Source organism: Bombus huntii, chromosome 11 (genome assembly GCF_024542735.1).
Source record: "Bombus huntii isolate Logan2020A chromosome 11, iyBomHunt1.1, whole genome shotgun sequence".
Lineage (NCBI taxonomy): Eukaryota > Metazoa > Arthropoda > Insecta > Hymenoptera > Apidae > Bombus > Bombus huntii.
Genome location: NC_066248.1, coordinates 5,385,871 through 5,408,506, shown reverse-complemented (window position 1 = coordinate 5,408,506; position 22,636 = coordinate 5,385,871). Strand labels below are relative to the sequence as shown.

At 34.8% G+C, this 22,636-nt stretch overlaps 1 protein-coding gene across 1 annotated transcript; it reads left to right on the top strand.

Moving 5' to 3' along the window:
* The first annotated feature begins 9,272 nt into the window (after nucleotides 1-9,272).
* On the top strand, nucleotides 9,273-22,615 carry LOC126871268 (uncharacterized). Its single transcript, XM_050629879.1, has 4 exons — nucleotides 9,273-9,687; nucleotides 13,209-13,331; nucleotides 19,270-19,399; nucleotides 20,925-22,615. Exons 1-4 carry the CDS (start codon nucleotides 9,584-9,586, stop codon nucleotides 20,973-20,975), a joined length of 408 nt encoding a protein of 135 aa, XP_050485836.1. The 5' UTR covers nucleotides 9,273-9,583; the 3' UTR covers nucleotides 20,976-22,615.
* Nucleotides 22,616-22,636: the final 21 nt, after the last annotated feature.

Below are 22,636 nucleotides of genomic sequence, written 5' to 3'. Positions count from 1 at the left end.
TGATACAAAATAAGGGTAAAAGGTCCAGATTTTATTTTCTATTAGAGATCACTGTGAAGCGAATATGTAAATATTATCCAAAGATATAAATTCGTAAAGTCGAGTTTTAGTTCAAACATTATAATTCTTCCCCTTGTATTTTTGTTTTTTTTAATTAAGTCGTTTCTTACACACATTGTAGGAAGTAATTGGCCGTTTCGTAGCGAGCTGTCAATATTTTGCGATATTTTGCACTATAATTTTTCGATGGCTTTGATTGAACCGTCGATTTTAACGTTTGAGTTTGTGTTCCGTTTAGCAGTCAATTTTCCAACGAGGATACCACGTGCGCCAATAACAGGCCATCAACATTTTCGAATTCCTTCACAGAGCACGCCTACGAACATTTTCATATCGAACAGTGGCGAGTTCCAATACGATGTTTCACATCTTTTATTAAAGTTTTCTAGGAATTCAGCAACTCCAAATGTACTTTTCATTCAACGTATCGAATCTTATTGTTTCATATTTTTTATTTGCATCTAGAAAAACGTCAATCGAGGAGGAATTCTCTTGTAGAATGTTAATCAATGTCCAAATACAGAACAGATATTTTAACAATTTGTACTGAAACAATTGCATTCAAATCGTACAAATTTGAATTCAGAAATGGATTAATGTCGTTTGAAATTTCCGTTTCAATAAACAGCGTCATATCGTTGAAGCGATCTGGAATCACTTGACAGAGGCATGATAGGAAAAAATAACGCTACGAATTTCGAACTAAAGTGCCGTCTGACTTTTATCTAAGTCGAATGAATAACGATTGCATATTCCCTAGTTATATCTAGTATACGTCTAATGAAATATTTCTAATTATAAATCAATTGTTAGATAATAGGTATTATAATTTGATGAAGATTGGTGGTGTACCAAAGATCAAAGAAATTAGTCCAGATATAGTTGGAACTGAATTATTTTGGACAGTGAATAATTTGAAGCAAAGCAGATATATATATACGTGTGTGTGTATATTTTACGTAATTACTATCTTCTATATTTTTTCTAGTAGCTTATCAATCGACGTTCCCACGGATAACTGACCGAGTCGAATGAGTAAGACGTGACAAGTATGGATATTGTGTAAGAAACAAGAATTTTTAACCTAAGAAATTTCCATGGTCGTGATTTCCTGAAAAATTCCGATCAATTAGGATTCACCATTCTAAGGAATCATTTGGAGATTGAGCAAAACTCGAAGATTGAAAAATTATGTTCTCTTATTGACGGAATTTTCCAAATTACTTCCCCATTGATCCGAAAGAAATTCAAGTTCCAAATGGATGAGAGTCGTTTCTTTCGATTTTTGGAAAGTAATCCGAAGATACCACAAAATTTGAAGATTGGAAAATTGTTCCCTTGCGATGAGAAAAATTCAATAGGATCTTCCAGAGTCAATGACAAGATAGGAGAAAAAGATCGTATATGGTTGAAATGTTGCATTGAAGGGGAAACTACGTTGACTATTTCAACGTTATAAAGTCGATCGGAAACTTTTAAATGGAATAACTTCGCATTCCGGATGAGTGTCGGTCGACGAGCATAACTTTTCCGAGGCATTCCTCCTGTAAAATTCCAATGTACGAGACACTAGCCGCTACTATTGTTTTCAATATGTTAGTTGTGACAACTGTCTAATACGAAACTTGAACAATAGTTATAATATGACGATTTTATTTCAACAATTTCCGGAAGTACTTGAGAAATGAAGATATACCGCATAAGAAAAATGTGGATAACGTAAATTGTCTCAGTGAAACTCTTGTACGTCATCATAGTAGCATGAATGATATTGATATAAAATTTTATTATCTATCAAGTATAAAGATTGTCCTAAGATGATTGAATTAGAAGATAAAGTTAAGACTCCTACCAAATGATTAAATTTTTGAATAAGTACTATCTCGTATGGAATACCAAAGAAAATTAAGGAGAAACACACTAAACTTGTTAATAAGATATATTTCTTTCAAGAAGTTGGATCTTAATTGAAATGTTCAACTGTATCTGTCTCATTCGTCGAATATAGTATAATCTCGTTATTACCACTATGTAAAACAATCCTCTATCTAAATTCCATTTATCTAATTAGATATGAAAGTATAAATTTGCCTAAATTTATTCTAGTGATGACGTTACAAACATTGTTGCTCAGCATTCATCGCAGAATACCTACAATTATTCATACTTTTGTATTAAAAAGACATGTGCACAAAAATATCGTCTTTTGGAAAATTAAACGCCAATCACGTATATAAGCAGATAATAAAATCAAGGAATTCCCTAATGGCGATTAACTTACTTTGTAAATGTTCACTTAACGATCATCGACAATAGATTTCTTCTGGCAAGAATTACGATGTGCATGATTCATTGAATACAATGGACAAATGAAATTTCCAAACGTAGCCAAACTTATCTCGAATCTATCAGATATTCCTGATATATGCTGTTATAGGCAACGTATAATGATAGCGAACGTATTAAACATCTGTGACGGGAAGTAAACAGGTAATAACCTGAAGAAAAATAAGAAAAACGAAGTATGTGTAGCAATTGCTTACTTGATTATCAGCGATAAAATGTATTATCATTATTGGTGATTAATCCCACTTGAAATTTCGAACGATTATCGACGCTATAATCGTGGCGTCTGCTTAGAATCGTCGGAAAACCATTGAACGAGAAACGGATGGTCGCTTATCGTGCACGTCGTATGTATGTAGAATACGAGTGCAGCAACAGGTAAATAACGGTGTCGATTTATCGTAAACTATCCTATATCTCATTAATCACACAATCGGCTGATCACGATTCCATCGAAGGCAAACCGGTGATTTCCACTCTTGTCACGAGGTCTTTTACGTCACTGATCATAGAGGAGAAACGACCAGCGGGATAGTCCGGGAGTTTCGCGTTATAAGCTTTGCTGACGTTGTTACTCATCGGGAAATCCGGGTAGATCGTTTGAGACGCCTTAGGGAAGGTTGAATACGAAACAGGAACTTCGGAGGCGATTTCGTTTCTCACGAATTACCAACCTCTCTGAACAGATATACTACTGTACATAAGTATATTTAAACATCCCAAGTAATTCGATCAAACGTGATATTCTCCGTTATATTTTCAACATTATGGTAGAAGAATGTTTCTCTGCGATTTAAGTCTTTTATTCTTTGCCTTTCTTTTTGTAACTGGGATCAAATGCTTCACTGAATTTAAATCGAAACGAGGAACATGCCTAGATCATTCATGTGCATTTGTATAACTCGGTTCCATGCGTGTCTATGATGAATGACTGACATTCCAGAAAATTTATGAACTGTTAGAACATAGCTGGAAACGCATATTTAAAGCGCTCTAAGATTCTGACATTGAATATACAGTCAGTTGATCCATCTCTACGGGCCCAATGTTAGGCAATCTGTTGAGAAGTTTTATCATAATTATTTGTATAGTTATTATCTGTATTAGTTTCGTGCTGACTAATTTTTTTAAAAGATAAAATAGTAAAGGGATATGTATAGCAGGAAGAGAATCTATATTTCTCTAAGAAAGAATAAATAAAAGAATGTTTTCCTTTTTTCCCCGTTTTTTCTCGATTTTTCGACTGACGAAAATATTAACAAGACAATTAAATCGCAAAGAATTTCGTGAATTATTTCTACGCAATTCGTGTAACGTTATTAAAAATGAAATATTATTCGAGATTTTTGTCTCTATGTTGCATCGTGATTATTTTTATTTCATATAGGAAATCATTAAGCGTGAGCCGTCGTTTAAATTATCGAAGCGCAACAGTGTCGCGAAAGGTTAACATAGATCATAGTAATCGACGAAATTAACGGTTCTCGATGCTAAAAGTGAAGCAGATAACGCGTGCGAGGAATTTCAAGTACATCGCTGGCTAGGAAAGCCATTGCACAAGACTTTCATCCGATTTCTAGTTCTTACGGAGCCGGTTGAAACGTTATAAGCTTAACCATCGAACGTCGAACTTCGAGCAACTCCTCTCGTTCAAGTGAATTTCGTTCGTAATGGTATAAAACCATTTTGCAAAAGAAACGCGTTAGTATCGTTAGTTCATGCCCTCGTACTGTTGCATTAAGTATAACATGGCCATTTTCGGCCCATTATAGTCTCGTTTTTAGAAAACAAAATATACTAAGATATATCTTTGAAATATACTATCATTCGAGCATGTAAACTTTATTTGTAGTAACTTGATTTTTGGAGAATTTTATGGTAATTTGAATTACTACGCTTTTGGGATTTTCTATAGTTTTGATTTAATGGTTTAATAAATATGAGATACGGTCTGTCCAATATAATTCAATGAAGGGCTCGGTGAACAAAATAAAAGAATGACACAAATGCATCTTTTTTTAAGAAATAAATTAATGAGGAAACACTATGCATATAGTTAAAATTTTGTATTCATAAATGTCCGGAGGCACACAAATGTTTCTGTCACAAATTTAACTTTCAGTTCTATCTGTAGTTTAACTAAATACACAAATTCATCACTTTTAAATATTCCTTCGGGGTAATTAAGTAATAATGAAAACGATGATTACAGATACAGTTAGCTTTCAATAAACTAGAAGAGAAACGTATATCTTAAGAAAATTGATCTGATGCATTGGAGTCTAAGTATATTTTTCCTATCTTCCAAGAGCATTTGCATTTATCGGAATATAGTATTCGAAGAGCATGGAAGAAACCATTATAGGCAATTAGTTAATCTCGAAGACCTTGTGAAAGATAAAACCGAACAACGATTATGAAAAAACTTTATCCGTTATATACATTTCAGAGGATTACTCAATATTTTATCAAGTTACGTGAAAAACGTATGTGAGTTTAGCTACCTAGTTTGAAGAGTAATGTACTTAATCAAACGTTTACACGTTGTAGATATTGAAGAAACATTCAGATTTTAGCACTTCACTATGTACGCAATCGAGAATGAATCACGTCTATGTAATAGCAATGACGATAACTTGCTTTCGATAATTTGGGAAATTTTCTCAAGTTTTTCTCAATGACGTAAAAGCTTGGGCCCATTCCATCATTCTAAGTTCATTGAATTGTCTATAGTCATTCGTAATTGATAGTTTTACTAAAAGAACAAAAGGAAAGAATATAGCTGAATGCAGAGCATGAAACACAAATTTTTTTAAACTATTTTAATCCTCCATAATACGATGGAATTTCAAAATTAAATGTGTGTGCGAGTTTGAAGCCAGATCGACATGTTAACAATTTTATTTCTTTGCTTAAGATTGTACTGTGGAAATTGCTTTATGTAAATACTCGTAGATTACTTGATACCGATATAATAATTAAATACAAGGCTACAGTGATAAGTAACTAATAATGTAAGATATTAAAGATATAAATACACGAGTATGTTATGTTGTTAAAAAAAAATGGAGTGTAAATTACAACAAGGCAAGTGACAAACTTACATACTAACATACAGTGTATGTTAGAGTTAAGTGTTTAATTGCAAATTAAGCTTAGAATATCGCAATAGGCGATACAAATTAATATCTTTGAGAAAATGAAGAAGATTTTTCGCAATGTTTTTTAATGATTTAGACGCGTCTGAATATCGTTTGAAAGAGCGAATTTAATTTATAATTGATTAAAACAATTAAATAAATATCATTTTTAATTATACGATGCATTTATATAATACAAAAGCATTGTTCATGGCAGGTTCGAAACAATGCAGACGATTTAAGTCCTTTAACACGATTGACGAGATCGCTAAGAGTTTTCGAGATCTCAAACGATTCTCCAAATTGCCAAAATTATTATCGTTCTCTCTCTTAGCTGAAATCCGGTACTGAAGTATTCCTATAATTATTGCAGTGCGTTCCAAAACCAGATATCGTTCCCAGAAATAATTGGGTAAAAAGTTACACTGTTTATCGGATACACAGATATCTCTCGGAAGGATTCATGGGGAAACACCATATTTATCATGGATTTCTCGAAAATGGAGGGAAAGAATACGGCAGAAACGCAGATGCCTCTATGAACCACTGAAAATGTACGACGCCTCCAAGTTCGTGGCAGAAAGGTCATCTGGCAAGGAACAATGCCTTCTTTTCCCCAAAAATAATCTACCTTAAGAATATATCGTCGATTACAAGGCTGGACGATTCTGCATTCGCATCTGTGCGTTCTGGTTGCCCATTCTACTCGCTTTTCATTCGGCACGCAATATGAAACGTTATCATGAGAAATGTAATCAAAGGAAATGAAGATATGAAGAAATGAAAAAGACAAAAATAAAAGAGCAACGAAATAAAAAAGGAAACAAAAAGAAGAGAAATACAAAAAATAACGGAATCATATGATAAGGAGTAATAGACCAATAAAAGAGTAAAAATAAGAGTACAGGGAAAGTATATATATAAAAATAACGAAACCGACGAACAAAAACTCAGCTGGACGGATAGTGGGTGGATCAATAAATATGTACATCGAATACCTGATTAACGAACAGTGATTCCCCTAGTTCGTAGGAATTATTCTCGCAGCGTTTACGTTAGTCGATCGTGGGATATACGGAAAACGATTCCGAGAAACGAACGGATCTGGTGCAACGTGGTTGCGATTTATGGAGTATAGAACGTCACGGAATCTCTGTGACTCGCTGCTTTAAGTCTGATAGAGTGGTGCTCCTAATGTGAAACAGTTTAGCTCGCGACTGAAGTAGAAAAATATCTCGGTCGCATTGAAGGTTGCTATATATTACGTGCGATTATATTTATGAACAGAAATTTATGGATTTATGAGAAATTTATGAAAATATGGCGAATAAAATATCTAGAAGTTTAGAAAATAATGTTTGGTCTAGAAATTTATGAAAATAATGATTTAGACAGACGCTCTTAGTTATTACTTGTGAAATTTTGGACCTGAGTCTTTAGAAACTTAATATTTTAATATCGAGGAATTACTTTGTCACATTATGTTAGATCATTGTCTTGAACATAAAAAAATATTGAGACAGCTGAGTGCTGACAATTAGAAAACGCTGGTTTAAGCAAATAAGTCGGAACTAAACATGATAACAACTATGATTGCATCATTCTTACGTTCAATGGAAAAATATGAAAAATGAGTTAGTTAACAGACGAGCAACGACAATCTGTCTGAATTCCGCATTCCAATTCTATGTCGCATAAATAATATAATGACGAAATGTGGTTGTTTCAGACGAAATTATAAATCATTCACGAGATTCTTCATCTGAGACACAATGCATTTACACTGAAAAATATAGCAATTGTGTTACGTATGACACGTAATTATACTTTTTTCCCAAAGAAATGTTATCAAGGTTCTGTTGTACAATAGTTCACCAATCAATAATACTAATAAATTAACAAGTTATAAGTTACAGGCTATAAGCTTCCTTCTCATAATTTTGCAATTTTATATCAGATAGGATAATCAATTAGTTTATAATTCAGAGAAATTTGCAATTTCGTTTACAACGAAAGAATAATATATTTTGTATGACAAAATATTATTATGCGCACCATAGTCGGTGAAATTCAATATATACAAAAATTTGTATATATTAAATTCTCCAACTTTATATGTAAATTAAAGAAAGAAAAGAAACTGAACAGAGATAATACTGTAGAAATAAGATTGTGTGCATACTATTTTATGTTATTCAAACTCCTGAAGCATTAAATATTGGTTTCATAAAAAATTGTATGTGACAAATGATATTCGTTCAATTCGAACATAATCAAGTCTGTAACTATTATATCATTTCCTGAACGCGATTAATACACGGCCAAGAACATTTTAAGAGGCGTATCTTCTCGTAAGATAAGTGGACACCGAATCATCGAGCCATCGTTGACGTCTGATATTATGAAATCCCTTTCACCTTACTTTTTCGTAGACTATCCTAGATTCAGAGACAATCAATCTACATTTGCAAGGAGTCATTCAGAACACCTACGTTTCTCTTTCTTCGAATTTCCAAGACGTAACTCTTCGACGTCACGCAGAGTTTCAAACTCTCACCTTTTACATCCCGAGTAGATTATTTCGTCAGTTTTAGCAATTCTCTAAGACTCCAACTAACAATAAGTTTGATCTAAAATAAGTCTCTTTGATGATTCATCACGACTAATTCGTTCAACGAAACCTTAAACCAGTCCCATTTTGCTGTAATGAGAAGCTTCACTTGAATTTATATTTAATATCGTCGATTTTTTGGTTTAATCGTAGAAAATTTGTTGTACGAAACTGTCAGGGGATCGCTACTGTGAACGACCCTGTCGCATTCATCAAGAAAATAGAGCTGAAGAAGCTTTATAGGCTTGATAGATTGATATTCTGTTTCTATGATACCTAAATTTCTTCGTAAAATTCCTAGAAACCTCAAGTAGACCGGAGACCAGACTATCACAGCGCAATATCGAAAGAAAATCGAACAGCATGACATTCTAAGAATTTAAAAATCTCATCGTAAACAATCATCCCTGAAAATTCCATGAAACTTCCCAAAATTCTCAGCGGAATTTTAAAAAAATCTCAAGCGGGAATAGATCGACCAAAACCGATCACGGTGTGATGAAAGCCAAATGAAACCAAAATTGAACAGTCCAACTTCAAAGCTCGATACTGTGTTCCGCTTTAGAGATCTAAAAAACGCATCGAGGCCAATCACGCTCCCCGAAAAAGTTCTATAGAATGTTCCAAAAGACTGTGCAAAATCTCAAGGAGAAATAGCAGGATCGAACCGAGCACGGCATGACGAAATCAGAATGTAAGCCGAATGAAACGAAAATCGAGCAATCCAACCTTCTCCACGCACGTATGACACTCTAATGATTTAAGAAACGCATCATCGTGGGCAATCACGTTCCCGAAAAATTTCGAGCAGATTTGGTCACGTCACGTGGTTGCACCGTGACCGAGCGAGCATCCCGCGTGATTGGTGGATACGCGAATCCGACGAAAGGTGGAAGTCAAGCCTCTCTTGATTATCATCTCGTATCTTTTTCTTTCTCGCTCGGTGAACGACGATAAGACCGAGACAGAAGGATGAAAAGGTGGATCCAGGGAAAAGGGTCGCAGTCCCTCGCGGAAAGAAACGCGAGGGAGGATTCGGATCGAGTGGGGTATAGGCTACAAGCTGAGTGGAGGGGGCGCAGCCGGCACTCTCCTTCGAGTATATATGCTGGAAGCGGACGAAGCTACGCTACAGTTCACCAAGAGACAAAAGCGACAAGAATAGGGTCAGATATTGGTAGAAAGAAAAAAATCGCGATCACGATAAATTGCCGAGAGTTACGTGGCGATTAAACAGTTGTTAACCGTTGTTCGAGACAAGTTCGATTCTGTGGACCGGTTGAAGAAACAGAAGTGCGAGGAGACACTGTGCAAGAAGAATCGTGTCAAACCATCGAGTCGTTGAGGAATATATCCGATTCTTCGGCTACGTTTCGTTTCTTGTTTAATTATTTTTCATCTTCGTCCTCGTTGAAAGATACAAATAATGGCAGCGAATACGAGTCTGCTTGTCACGTTGATGGTGTTGTGTATCCTAAACGTGATTCTGATGCCAGAAACGACGCACGCCAGGCCACCCTCTCTGCTCAGGTAAGAGTCAGAACTTTGTGCGAAAAGTTTCGCGTGCGGATTTCTCTGCTGGTTTTGGGTGTTTCTCTTCTGGAACGGTTCTAGAACGTGGAATCGCAGATGTATCGGACAACTTAGATATCGGGATTTTCTTAACTTTAGGCAGACTTCCTTTACATTTTTTGAAAAATCGATTAGTCTTTAAATCTCTTCGTGCAAAAGTATCTCCGTATGTTGAAAGCGAATTTTTAGACGTTTGTTTTTTTTGGACATCCAAAAGCGACTGTTAGAACGATATTTCTCTATTTCTTGACGCACAGGTATTTTAATAAGCAATGTCACGAAGATGAAATATTACAAGCGATGAAAATTTCGTAGTATACACACAAAGCTAGTAGCAGAAATCTCCTCATTGTCAGTTTCACCACTTTATTCATAAGAATGGAAACCTTCTTCAACTTGTTGCACGCCCACGTGAAACTACAAAAAACCCTCTATAAGCTTATCCAGCTCACGCCTATTCTTCCACTCTATTCATCACTCTGTTCTTCCAATATCCTGAACCAAATCAATGATCATCCACTCAAATTTAACCAAACACATAACGCAAAATGTAATCTCGAAACTTATCTGATCGTAAATATGCGTTTACCAAAAAACTTGTCCTCTTTGTTCAAAGAAAAATCCGAGTACGACGTCAAACGAGCTCGACCGATCCTCGATCACGATTTTTATCTGCCCGATTAATTTTATCGATCTATTTTCGATTGGTTACATTTTTCGTATCTGATATCCACCTGAAATCGCGTTACCCCGTTATCGACCAATCCCTCAGAGCTTGGCAAAAGGGGAATCTTCGATGGTTGAAGGATAAATCGACGGATCTTCATTATGGCCGTGTTCTTTCTTTTTTGTTTCCTCTTTTCCCTGTAATGCCTGCCTTCCTCTATGCAACTCCCATGCACAACGATAACGCCGTCAGAAGATAACGAGAGCTTTGTTTCACGTGTGTACGGAGATTAGCATATCGATTAAGGAGGCAAAATTGACGACGATCGGCAAACGCGATATTACATTCCCTCGCAGCTTGCAATATCACCAACCACGCGCCATTTTTTCTTCTTTTTACGCGTTCGTCGCCAATATGAATTCCGTGTTATCGCATTGACAACCTCGGGTATCGGGAAATAACAGGAAACGAAGGATTTTAAGTCGAACGATTTAGTGGGGAAGTTACCTCTGTTATCTTGCTGGGAAAACGCGTGGGAATGGAACGTGAACCTCGTGAATTTTTTGTTAGAAGCTACTCTTCGCTGAGTTACTTAGTACTTTTCATACATCTCCATGGAGATCTTATTATTGAGAACCTGGTGCAACAAATATTTTGTTTCAGAACTAAAGATAGCAGAGTTTGAGAAAAATTATTTTCGTTTGAAGAATCTGCTGAAAATGTAGTTATTTCGCATGGTCTTTAGAATCAGAAGCAAAGATGGTAAATTATTTGGAAATTGTTAGCACACTATGTGTATCTATTATTCTCGTTATTTTTCATTCACATAAAATGTTAAATTTCACAGCTAGAGCTAAGGAAAATTATTTTTGTCAGTGTTCAATAAGAATTTCACTGTTTGCGACACTCTTTATAATAAAATTTAATAACACTGAAATTTTTGTAATTATTAAAGGGACTTTAATAATAATTGAACTTTCAAAAATTCTCGATATACCTTTAAACGAACATAATTTCTCTACTTTCCGACTATACTTATCGTATCTTTACCATATAACGAAGTTAATATAAAAACTATTAATAAACTATTCTCGTCCAATACAATTTCTACAAACTTCTACAAAAGAAAAATTGTTTTGAACGGACTCTCAAATTTGGATATTTTCCGATCATTTGAATCACAGATTCCATTTGTCTTTGTTAATTTTGGGTCGCATTAATCTCATTAATTCTTGAATCAAGTCACGCGCGTGAATACCACAGGCAAGTGATTAAATATTGATGGCAGATGAGAAAAACAAGGATACAGAAACGAGGGTGAACGTAAAATTTTCAAGGAAACTACTACATGATCGCCCCGTGAATACTGAATTCGCAACAGATTGCAAAGAAAAGAGGTGGCCGAGGGACAACGACCTGCTAACCAATTAAGATAGTTTCTACGGAGCTGCAGTACAGTTACAGTTGATCTTGCAAGAGTGATTCGCGACACTGATTTCACAGCTCTTCGCGTGAAAGTTTGCTTACTGATGTAATTACGGTTTTCGCATGTCACGGTTGCGTGTTTCAACTGGCTGATTCGCTAAACAAGGCGCAACAATAGTTTCAACTTCTCTGTTTTTAATTTAAATATCTGTCCTTGTAAAGAAAAAAAAACAGAAAAGAAAAGGAATGAAAGATACAAAAGGAAAGAAAATAGATAATTTGAAATATTATATACTACTGACATTTTTATCATACAGCGCCCAGTGAGTGTAATTCAATGCAACAAGTTGCAACAGTCATTTCGAAGCTTTATTTTATTTTACCTCTTCTTCTGTTTTTTAGATAATAGCTTCCGTAAAGAGAAGAGAAAAAAGACAGAGAGAGAGAGAGAGAGAGAGAGAGAGAGAGAGACAAAGAAATGGAGAGGAAGTAAATAATTTGAGTCAAGTTATAAAGATTCTTATCTTACTGTGTCACTGAGTTGATTTTACACTTCGCACAATTAATCGTATAATACCTGAAATTGAACGGAAACACGAGGTTTCGCGTGATGAGTCAGTATGTAGGTTACGCTACGATACGTGAAAATTATTCAACGAGTTTAATTATAGCAGCTCGTTCTTTGGGGATTGAAGGAATCTTATATCGACTTTTCCCCCTTCTTCTCTTCTTTTTCCTTGTTTCTATGATACGGAAAATTACTCGTATCTATCCGAACCGTGCGTCGAGTTAATTATAGACACCTGTTCCGGGAATACACGCATATTTAAGGATATACGGAAGTATTCTTAGGATTTGCCGGTTCTGAAGGCTACCCGAAATAATACCTAACCATCTGTTATATTAAATTATCATATGTTTTTTATATGATAATTTCTCTATCTACTCTAACTTCCTCCTACAATCTTTTCCCTACTTTCACTTTCTACCTATACTTTGTATAATTCTACATTCTATCGTGTGGTTTAATAATAACCATTTGATTACAAACGAGTGTTCTTATCGATTATTAAATTTATCGAATTCATAGTTCAAAATATGCCCAACGTTCACCAGACAACAATAAAATTATGTTCCTATTTTTACGACAGACTATCGATAAATTCGATCTTTATAAAAAGATTATAGAAAGTCAATAATACGCACTTCACTTCGATCATCGACCGTTTTTCTCCTTGTATCATCATCATCGGTGATCTAAATCGTTCAATCAAATTTTTTAATTTGTTTATATTCAAACTTATTTGAAATTTCCCTTTGTCACGTCAATAAATTATAAGTAATTGTTAATATAATTGATAATAGTCAATCCTCGTTTGTTTTGTAGTCGTCAGAGACGTGTATCGGATCAAAGACTCGCTGAAATAGAGACACTTCTGGGGTTGGAAAATGTGAGGGGAAAAGTAGTGACGGTTCCAGTTGCATTCGGCGTGTTGGATCCAGATAAGATGTAAGTAATTACTTTAATAGCCTGTAATTATTTAAACTCGCCTTTTATCTCTGCTGATTTATTCTTATCAAGCCAAAGTTACTAATAATAACATTTTTTCCTATTACGTCTGCAAAACGACTAGATAAGCAAAGAGTCGCTCATCTCTGTTCCAAAATTCGAACGCTTTCCAACTCGACTCTTAAATTTCGATCGTTTTTCGTTTCTTCTTCTTATCTTGTGCTATAAATTTTAATTTCGTCTTTACCGTTTTGATAGAAAGAAAGTAAATTTGTATATTGAAAATAAAAAGATCAAGGAAATCGTATCTATAGGTCAGTACGATTGAAAAGTTCAACGAAAAAATAACAAAAATACAGCTTTTTTCTAGGGAACGATTTATAAGATGCTACTATTCTTTTAGAGAATCTGGTCGTTAATTTTCCAATTCTTTGCGAGTACGTTTAATAATGTATTTTAATATTTATGAACGTACTGAGTTTTCTATTAAAGTTTAGCACGATCAACGATTCTATTTTAAAATTAAAGATTCATTCACAAGTCACTTGTATCAAATTTTCTCCGAGCTGCTCGATAATAATCGTGAAACTCCGAGATAATGTATCAGGTCATTTTATAAGTTCAACAAAACAAGCAAGAAGAAACGAAGTTGAGGTTCGGTGTTTCAATGCATTCGCTGTTATTTTAAAGAATATCCCTGCCATTTTCAATTCTTCAATTTCACCTTGCAAATCATGATTTCAATATCAGAAGTAACTTCTGAATTCCATTTTCAAGATTACAATTTAAATGTAACAAGTGTCGCAATTTACATGTAGGGAGTTATGATTTCGTCTTCGAAATTAAAATTTCAGTACGAGAAATCAAAATTAACGATTTATCGTGCGATTGGTCGCAGTTGATCGATATAAAAGTCCATTATCAAACATCGAATTTTGTTTAGTTCGTTCAAGAATCCTTCGCTCACCGTGAGAATTAGATCATGCCATATATATATATATATATATATTTATATATATCATAAACGAGTCACTCTAAAATTTGGTTTATGTGAACGATAACCTCGAAGGGAAAGAACCACGACTCGATTTTACATAACGATCGCCATTCGAGTTCAACGTGATCGTTAACCACGAGATACGAAAAGAATCTTTCTTTTTATCATCGAGTGACAATACCATGAATCACGAACTCTTTTCCATCTCTCCTCCGCTTCCCCTTCCTCCTCCTCCTCCCAAAAGACAAAGAGAAAAAAGAAACAGTGACTATGATTACGAATGAATCGTACGACGCGAAACGAATGAATTTTGTTAATTCTTCGAGCAGAAGGAAGACAGAACCGCCCCTGTTGTATCATCGTCTACACAGACGTGCCAAAAATATCAATCTATTTAAAAAAAAAGGAGAAGAATACGAAAAAAGTAAAGAAGAAATAACTATTCTGGTGGTGCAACGTGTCTGGCTTTAGGTTCAGGAATCTCCGAGTGGAAAACACGTCGCTTGCCAAGCATCCTTTATTTTCAATCCCCTAGGTACACGGGTACATTTTCACAAATTTTTACGTTCCATTCAAATGCAAAAAACATGGTATAAATACAAGGTGTCCGAAGAGGTCGGGATAAAACTTATACTGCGTACCAATAGGGTCTAGTGGGTAAAAGGAAGTTCGTATAAACTCAAAATCGTACGCATAAAATTGTTTTGCCAGTTATAAAAGATAAATCTCTTCTGTTAGAAATAGAAGATAAATAAAGCTAGATCTCTTCTGTTCCTATCACGATTTTCGTGAAACACGGTTTCGCGTGTCTCCATTGTATATAATATAATATAAAGTAACGTAAATTACCGTGAATAAGTAAATTATATTAATTTCAGAGAACAAAATTATCCACCATGCGACGATATTTTGATATGAATATTTGTTTCTTTTAACATCTTCGGAAACACAAATGGGATTGTCAATAAGCAATTCGCGCATATTTCACGAAATTTTCATTTCGTCGTCTATTCGATGCAACTGTCGAATTGTCGGATAAGTCTTAAACGTTTCTGAGATTACGTTTTTGTTCAGAAACCACAGAAATCCTACACGGTTGAAATGATGGCACTTCGGTATAATTGTATTATTACAAACTGTTGGAACAAAGTTTATAATTCGTATCTAGAAGAGATATTCATTCTATAATATTCGTTCAAAAATAAATAGTTGGACTACAAACTTATAGTATTAGCTGGAAACTAACTAAACGGCCAGGGATGCGCTTTTAAATTTCTCTTGATGCGAATTTTCATGTCAAATAATCAATCAAATAATCAATTCGTGAGGGTAAATACGAATGAAAGAAAGGCGAAAAATACGCGGGAAATGTATAGCACGTTCGGCATTGAAATTCAACTTGTTGCTTCGTGTTCGCGTGACGAGGGCGGAAACCACCCTCAAACGAGACCTTCGAACGTTCAGACTGATAAAGGGTTGGGCGAGTCACGTAAGATAAGAAAGAACGACCTATTAACGTCAAAAGACATGTCGTCAGTAAGTCTTCGGAGGACACTGGTTGTTTCTCGAGACGTTATTAACTTCGCACCACCGTTCTTAAGAAAAATGATTTTCGTTTCGCCGGGTGGTGGTGTGGAGTATTGCTTCGCGCGGGATAATAGAAACATACGGATGATTTGATTACTTTATTCGATGTTACTTTTTGTTACTGATAATATTGCTATTACCGATGTTACTGACGTTATCACTACACGAAGTGATATTTTCATTCTTTTTTTTTTTTTCATAGAGTGTGGATTTAATTTTGATAGTTTTGATATTTGATGTTAAATTTTTCTCTAGAAATGTCGTATAATATAAAGGTACACAGGGATCTACTCGAATGGACGTTGTACGAAAATGTTTCTACTTGCACCATTCGTTTCGAACAGGTGTTGAAAATCGAATACAAAGAAAGCGTTTGTTATCGTTCTAAGAATGGACTCCTCGTTGGTATTTTGCAAGAATAAAGTTCGAAAATAAACGATTGTTAAAAAAAGACCACTGTGCGTTAAAAACAGCAACGCGAATATCGAAAGCAATATCGAGAATGAAATGCAAGATGAAACAACAGAGGAAGAATTCGCTTAACGGTTTATTCTTTTCGTGTGTTCTCTTTCGGATTAACCAGCATCTTCTCTTGTATATCAGACATTACTTTCCAAGCAATATCCACAGTCCTATGTAAACGGATACCCTATCAAATTTATGCAAAATTATGTAGCTATGGGGTATTATATTGCACCATACTATAACCTAACCAAGCTCAGGTAGAACAGCTCTGTTCCAGAAGGAGACAGAATAGAATATGACCAAGGAAAAGTTGGGATAATAGATTACTATAATTTTATTGTACAAAGTAGTATCGCAAGAGTGTAAATTGGAACATCTACTTGAGCTTGTTGGAAAAAGTTGAAATGAAAGCAGTAATATTATTCCAGTCAAAAGAAATAATTCTTAAGTAAAAGTAGTATAAACAGTTACCATTGAAAAGTTTTATTTCCGTGTTGTATGTGTTGGATAAAATATTTTGAAACTTCATTAGCACTGTAATGAGACACGAATGCAATAATTGTATTGGTCAACTTTGAAACCAATCTGAAAATGTATATAGAAATTACAAGATATTCATTGCGAATATATATTTAATAAAAGATCAGTATATTCAGCATGAATAGTCATCTTAAGCACATAAAGACTTGAGATTTATTAATATAATGAATAATTGTCTGTTCAAATATTTGCACTAAGTATCTTATAAATTTGTATATATTTCTTCAAATTTGTTTCACATTCTAGTTTATTACAGAAGAATCGTGATAGTTGAGCCCGACGAAAATGCTAGTAAAATTTCAAAATGTATCGTCTAACACACATAGTATATTAATAAAAGGTGTCTAAAAGTGGCCAAACACTTCCATGAGTCCGTATATTTGCTCCTATACGTAGGCGGAATAGTACGATCGAAGAGATCCTCGTAAAGGAAGAACGAAGAAAAGCGACGACGGAAAAGGAAACGATAATAGAATGTCTAACCCCGCTACCTTACTCCGAATGCCTTCCGAATAAATTCTTATTCAGACGTTAACACGACCGGCTTCAGGGAAATTCGCTTTAAAGTTAAAACGAACAGCTCTTCCCTTTTTACTAATTTCGTAACGTCAACATCCGCACTCTGAACGAATGTGTCCATAGAAATTTCCCTCGTCCTCTTCTACTTGTCATTTTATTTAACATTCGCGTGTAAACGTGAAGAAATACACGAAAAGATAGAAATTTCCAAACAATGGGCCGACCATGTCAAATCTCCTTCCTTCTTTAACGAACTATTGAAATTCGAAAAGATCTCTCTACGTCGAAAGATCTTCCTCGCGAAGTGAAAGGAAAAGAGAAAGGATGATAGAACGAAGGAGCAAGTCCTACTGCGTTGGCGTTCGTTCTTCGACTGCAAGCTTACTGCAACGTGAACCAGAGGTTCTAACCGCGTTTATATTCTTAGATCGAGAGAGTTCGTGCCGCGCGAATCGCGAGAAATTCGCGATGCAAATTCGATTGGACTCGCGTGTTCCTCGGTTTCGTGACTAGCCAATGGGCTTCTTCTAATCTGGCTCGCCGCGTGTAGAATTATTCATCGTCGAAATTCGTGACGAGAGCCACGGAGATGCTCTAGTGGTTGAAAGAACGCGGATGAGACGGCTATCAGTATTCGGAAATTACATGCTCAGTGCGAATTTAGACGGATTTGGAGAGAATTCAAGATATCTTTCGCTTCTGTTACTTTAAATGCTCTTTCGAGGGCGCTTAAACATTTAGCACCGAATTGTAGTATCGAGATCAATATTCTACAGGTCGATATTAGATTCTAGATTCCACGTGTGTTATATATAACACATTTCGGATTAGAAATGTTGCGTGGAATATTTGATTAGACGCAGACCCACGGATATACGTGTATCTATGATCTTTGATATTATTATGCTACAGGAGAATTTCATCTCGCCATTATCATTAGAATTTCGACAGTTGTAGCTTGATGACTTCCTTTCTTTTCTTCTTCTTTTTTTTTGTGTGTTTTTAGTGCCCTATCTATTTATGGAAAATTCAAAGGAGCGAAAATGTGCAAAAGGCGCATGACGCGAGAAAACACACGAGCAAAATAAAGCAGTATAGATGAAAAGAATCTGGAACGTAGGTTTCGTTTTGTTAATTACCTTAATAAAAATAAGAATTTACATAAACATCGTGAATGTAGTAATCATCGTTGAAATCTTAACTTTCGCGGACCAGTTTGATGATCGAGCGTTAATTATGTGGTGCTGTGTTATTGCATTTTATTATCGAGGCTTGCATCATTCCCACGACTTATCGAGAGTGCCGGCGATAAGAATAATTCGTAATTCGTATGATGATGAATGATTCTCTACGAATGCATGCTCGACAGTATATTCCATCAGCACGTGTCACCCTCGTTTTTACTTTCAACCACGTGTGAAACGCGTGATCGAGTGAAATTCCAAGCGCTTATTCTTCGAACAGGAAAAAAGAAAAGGACGAAAAAACGACGGCGAAAAAACGAAATACGAAGCAAGAAGGAGTCGTGTAGAAGAAGGGCTTGAATATTCCGTTCGAACACATGGCGGGAACGTTGAACCGAGCGTAATCTTCCATTGAATCTCAAAAATTTTTTATCGGATGATCATTTTAGTGGGTCATCCGGTTATTACGATCCTCAGCTGATCATTATAATTTCTAATTATAGATACAACTGATCCACACAAATTGAAATTATTAAAGCGAAATTTCCATCAAAATCAATGGAACTTATATCACGTTTTCTTTAGTGCAAATTTTCATTTTGATTATAACATTTTTTTTAATTACCCGCTCTATTTCTCATTGCAGAGGTCGTAGACGAAGATCCGCCACGAATAACAGACTCGAAACTCTGCAACGTATAATGAAGATTATCGCTAACAGTCCTGACACGCTTAATGAAAACATGCTCGGAGAAAGGATGCTCTCTTTGCCAGTGGTAAGTTCGAAATAATCGAATCTATGATTTAAAACGAAGGAAAAGAAATGATTTTCTATGAACGTTTCTGATTTTCTATAAATCCTACAGATTGCGTAGATTACGTATTTTTAGTACGTTAGGTATTTTAACATCGAGTATTCTGAATATTAATCGATCAATTCCGATATATATATTAACTTTTTTAACGAATTTTATGCCATTTTATGTTTCCCTAAAGTAAAGGTAATACATAGTGCGATTCTTGTCATTTAATCATGCAACACTTGTTTAGAATTGAAATAAGAAATACCCTATTTTCGAATAGAAATTCCAATAAATTCCATTTCATTCTAAAATCTTTTCGTTACATTTACGCCTCGAAATGACTAACAGTTTCATTAGATTATTGAAACATCGTGCAACACTATTTCCACATGATTATGTAAGTTGCATAGTTCGTGTCATGAGGTAATCTATCGCGTTAGCAACGTAATTCCTATTTTTTCTAGATGGCATAAAATTAGTGATAATTTGCGGCGAAAGAAAAATGAAACGATTCACTGGCACGCGCCTAAGACACAGTCATGAAATTTATTGTAAAACGTGCTGTGCTCTCGTGATAGATTCATATTCCTTCTTCGTTTCTTCGGCATGTATAATCGTTTTCTTTTAATGTTTGTTTTACCGTCGATTTGCATTTCATGAAATGGTAATCGTTCGTGGTCAAAGAGAAATATTCATAGTCGTGAAATTGATCGTGCCTCGGATTAGAACGTAGTTAACCGGTTTATTAGCTGTCACATAGATAACGTCAAAGTATTGCAATACGTTATAAACATCACTGTTTTATTGTCGCCCGAAGCTAATTATGGAAATATACATGCAGGAGAACATTTATGTTTTTTAATCTTCCACTTGTAATAATTGAGTTATTGAATCGATGGCATAAGAGTTATGCTATTAGTACTATATACGTTATTGATTATCTAGAATTGATTTTAATCCATTAAGAATCATACGATGAAGTGTGCGAAAGTTGTGTATAGTAAAATTATTAAACATTATTGATCAAGGTACAAAAGAATGTATTAGAATGATAGATATCTCCACAGAAGTTCATTACAAATAGAAAGCGCGAAAAGAAGTTCTATAATCGAAAAAAAAAAAAGAAATAGTCTATTCTATCAGTATAAAATACTTCGATTTCTTCAAATTTCGTAAAGTCGTAGGATTCGGATAGAATTCAATAAAACCCGATAATCTGAATGAAATGAAACTGGAGATAAAACGTGGTCGTCGATGGGTTAATATTCAGAACCATAGTATCAAATAATAGTAACAAGAGTCGTTCCATATTAAGAATAACGAATCTTTATTTGCAAAGTGTAATTAGGAAAAGAGAGTTTAACGAGTCCCTATTTTTTTAATTATCAAAAATGATATTTCAAACTAACGTCCCTCGAGATATAGAGAGGTATTTATAAAATCGCCAAAATTATTGTCTAAGGCCTGAATTGATCAAGAATATTTTTTTGAATTTCAGAAGTTGAAAGAGAGCCGACTAGGCGTCGACGACGAATATTCGTATATCTAATTCCATGGCACGAAATCGCGCTAAAACACAGGGCGAACAAGAAGACAGAGTCGAGAGAACGAAAAGCATTCAAGTGTAAAAAATGAAAAATACAAAAAAAAAAGAGAAAAACAAGAATCGAAGACGAACATCAAGAAAAATCGCCGAAGGAATAAGAGACGAAGGAAAATTACAAAAAGAAAATATTATATACGATCTCTCGACCCTAAAATCCGCCTGAACAGTATTACGGACCGTCCTCCGTCCGAGCTTAAACTCTTTAAACGAACTTACACTATTAGATCACTAAGTAATTATAACCAAGGAGCAGAGGAAAAAGACAGCAACGATCATACTTGTCTCGAAGAAGAAATCGAAGAGAAAATTTCGAAGAATTTCGTGGTTTCCTTCGATTTTTAATTTGTTCCTTAACGCGTGCGTCCACCATGTTTCTTTCATTTATTTTTTTATAATTTAGAAACGTAGTAATTTATGATATTTATTTAAGTAGCCTTATTTATTCTTTGTTGACCGTATTATTTGTAGACTGGTTTATTTGAATTTTTCTTTTATTCGTTTCTAAGCGTCTGCAAAGAGTATACTGCGTTGCGTGTAAGGAAAACGCGTCTATGGTCTCTCTTTTTCTCATTTTTGTTTTATACTTTGAGAATAATCTCTTTTTAAAAATAATTTTGCGTGCATGACAAGATACTGATGAGTGATTTTTGTACGGATGGAGAATGGATAATTACTGGCTTGCTTTCACGATCTCGCGATTTTTAAACGCGCCTTAATCTTAGGTTTCGTTAGATCTTTCGAATGTATACGGTGGATTAACGATCGCGATCTGTAAACCCCGGATATCCAACTTCTGCCTTAGCATTGAAATATGATTTTTTAATAATCGAATAGAACTGTGGATGATGCGGACCACCGTGGAAAATGTATTAATTAGAAGGATCGATTATTTTCAAACGTGATTCGTTGCGTTTCCATTTCGTATTAAGATGTGATTCATTTTATTTATTGTTTTGTAAAGTTAGTTAATACGAATATTATTGTATTAATTTATTAGCGCACCTAAGAAAGAATAGAAGTAAGAGAAAGGAAGAAATGTAATTAATGTTAACAATATCGTTCGTTAAGATTAATAGTCTTCTCTCGAAAGCTCTATGTAATTATCTTATATGTGTTCGACACTGTATATTTCCTATATGTTATTTATTTATTTATTTATTTATTTAGTTTACGTCGTACGTAGGAGCCAACAAAGCATTAAAGACAATGCCGTGATAGTATCGCGATTTCGATCGATCAAAATCAAGATCGACACGTTCGAGACAATTACACCGATCGTTCACTCTTTTATTGACTGTGCGTATTATTTTGTTTATTTAAATAGAATAAAAAGAATAGTAATCAGCTATACAAGAAAAATAGTCTCCTTCAATTTATTCCGGAATCTTCATCCTTCCTCCAAAGTATCTCTCCTTTACGTGTATTGTAAAATATCAAAAATTACTATTTCTATTTCACCTTGGTAAATTAATTAAAAATACGCATCTGAGCTCCCTCTGGAGAAACTTTAGGTGAATTATTCTATGCTGTCGGTAAACGAGGCTATTTCGACATTTATTCGAACTGTACGTCGAATGATTGTAAATAAATGCAGATTCATTAGT

Coding starts and splice junctions, on each gene's coding strand:
- LOC126871268 (XM_050629879.1), top strand. CDS start 9,584: ATGGCAGCGAATACGAGTCTGCTTGTCACGTTGATGGTGTTGTGTATC. Junction 9,688..13,208: donor AGGCCACCCTCTCTGCTCAG/GTAAGAGTCAGA, acceptor TTTGTTTTGTAG/TCGTCAGAGACGTGTATCGG. Junction 13,332..19,269: donor GTGTTGGATCCAGATAAGAT/GTAAGTAATTAC, acceptor TTCTCATTGCAG/AGGTCGTAGACGAAGATCCG.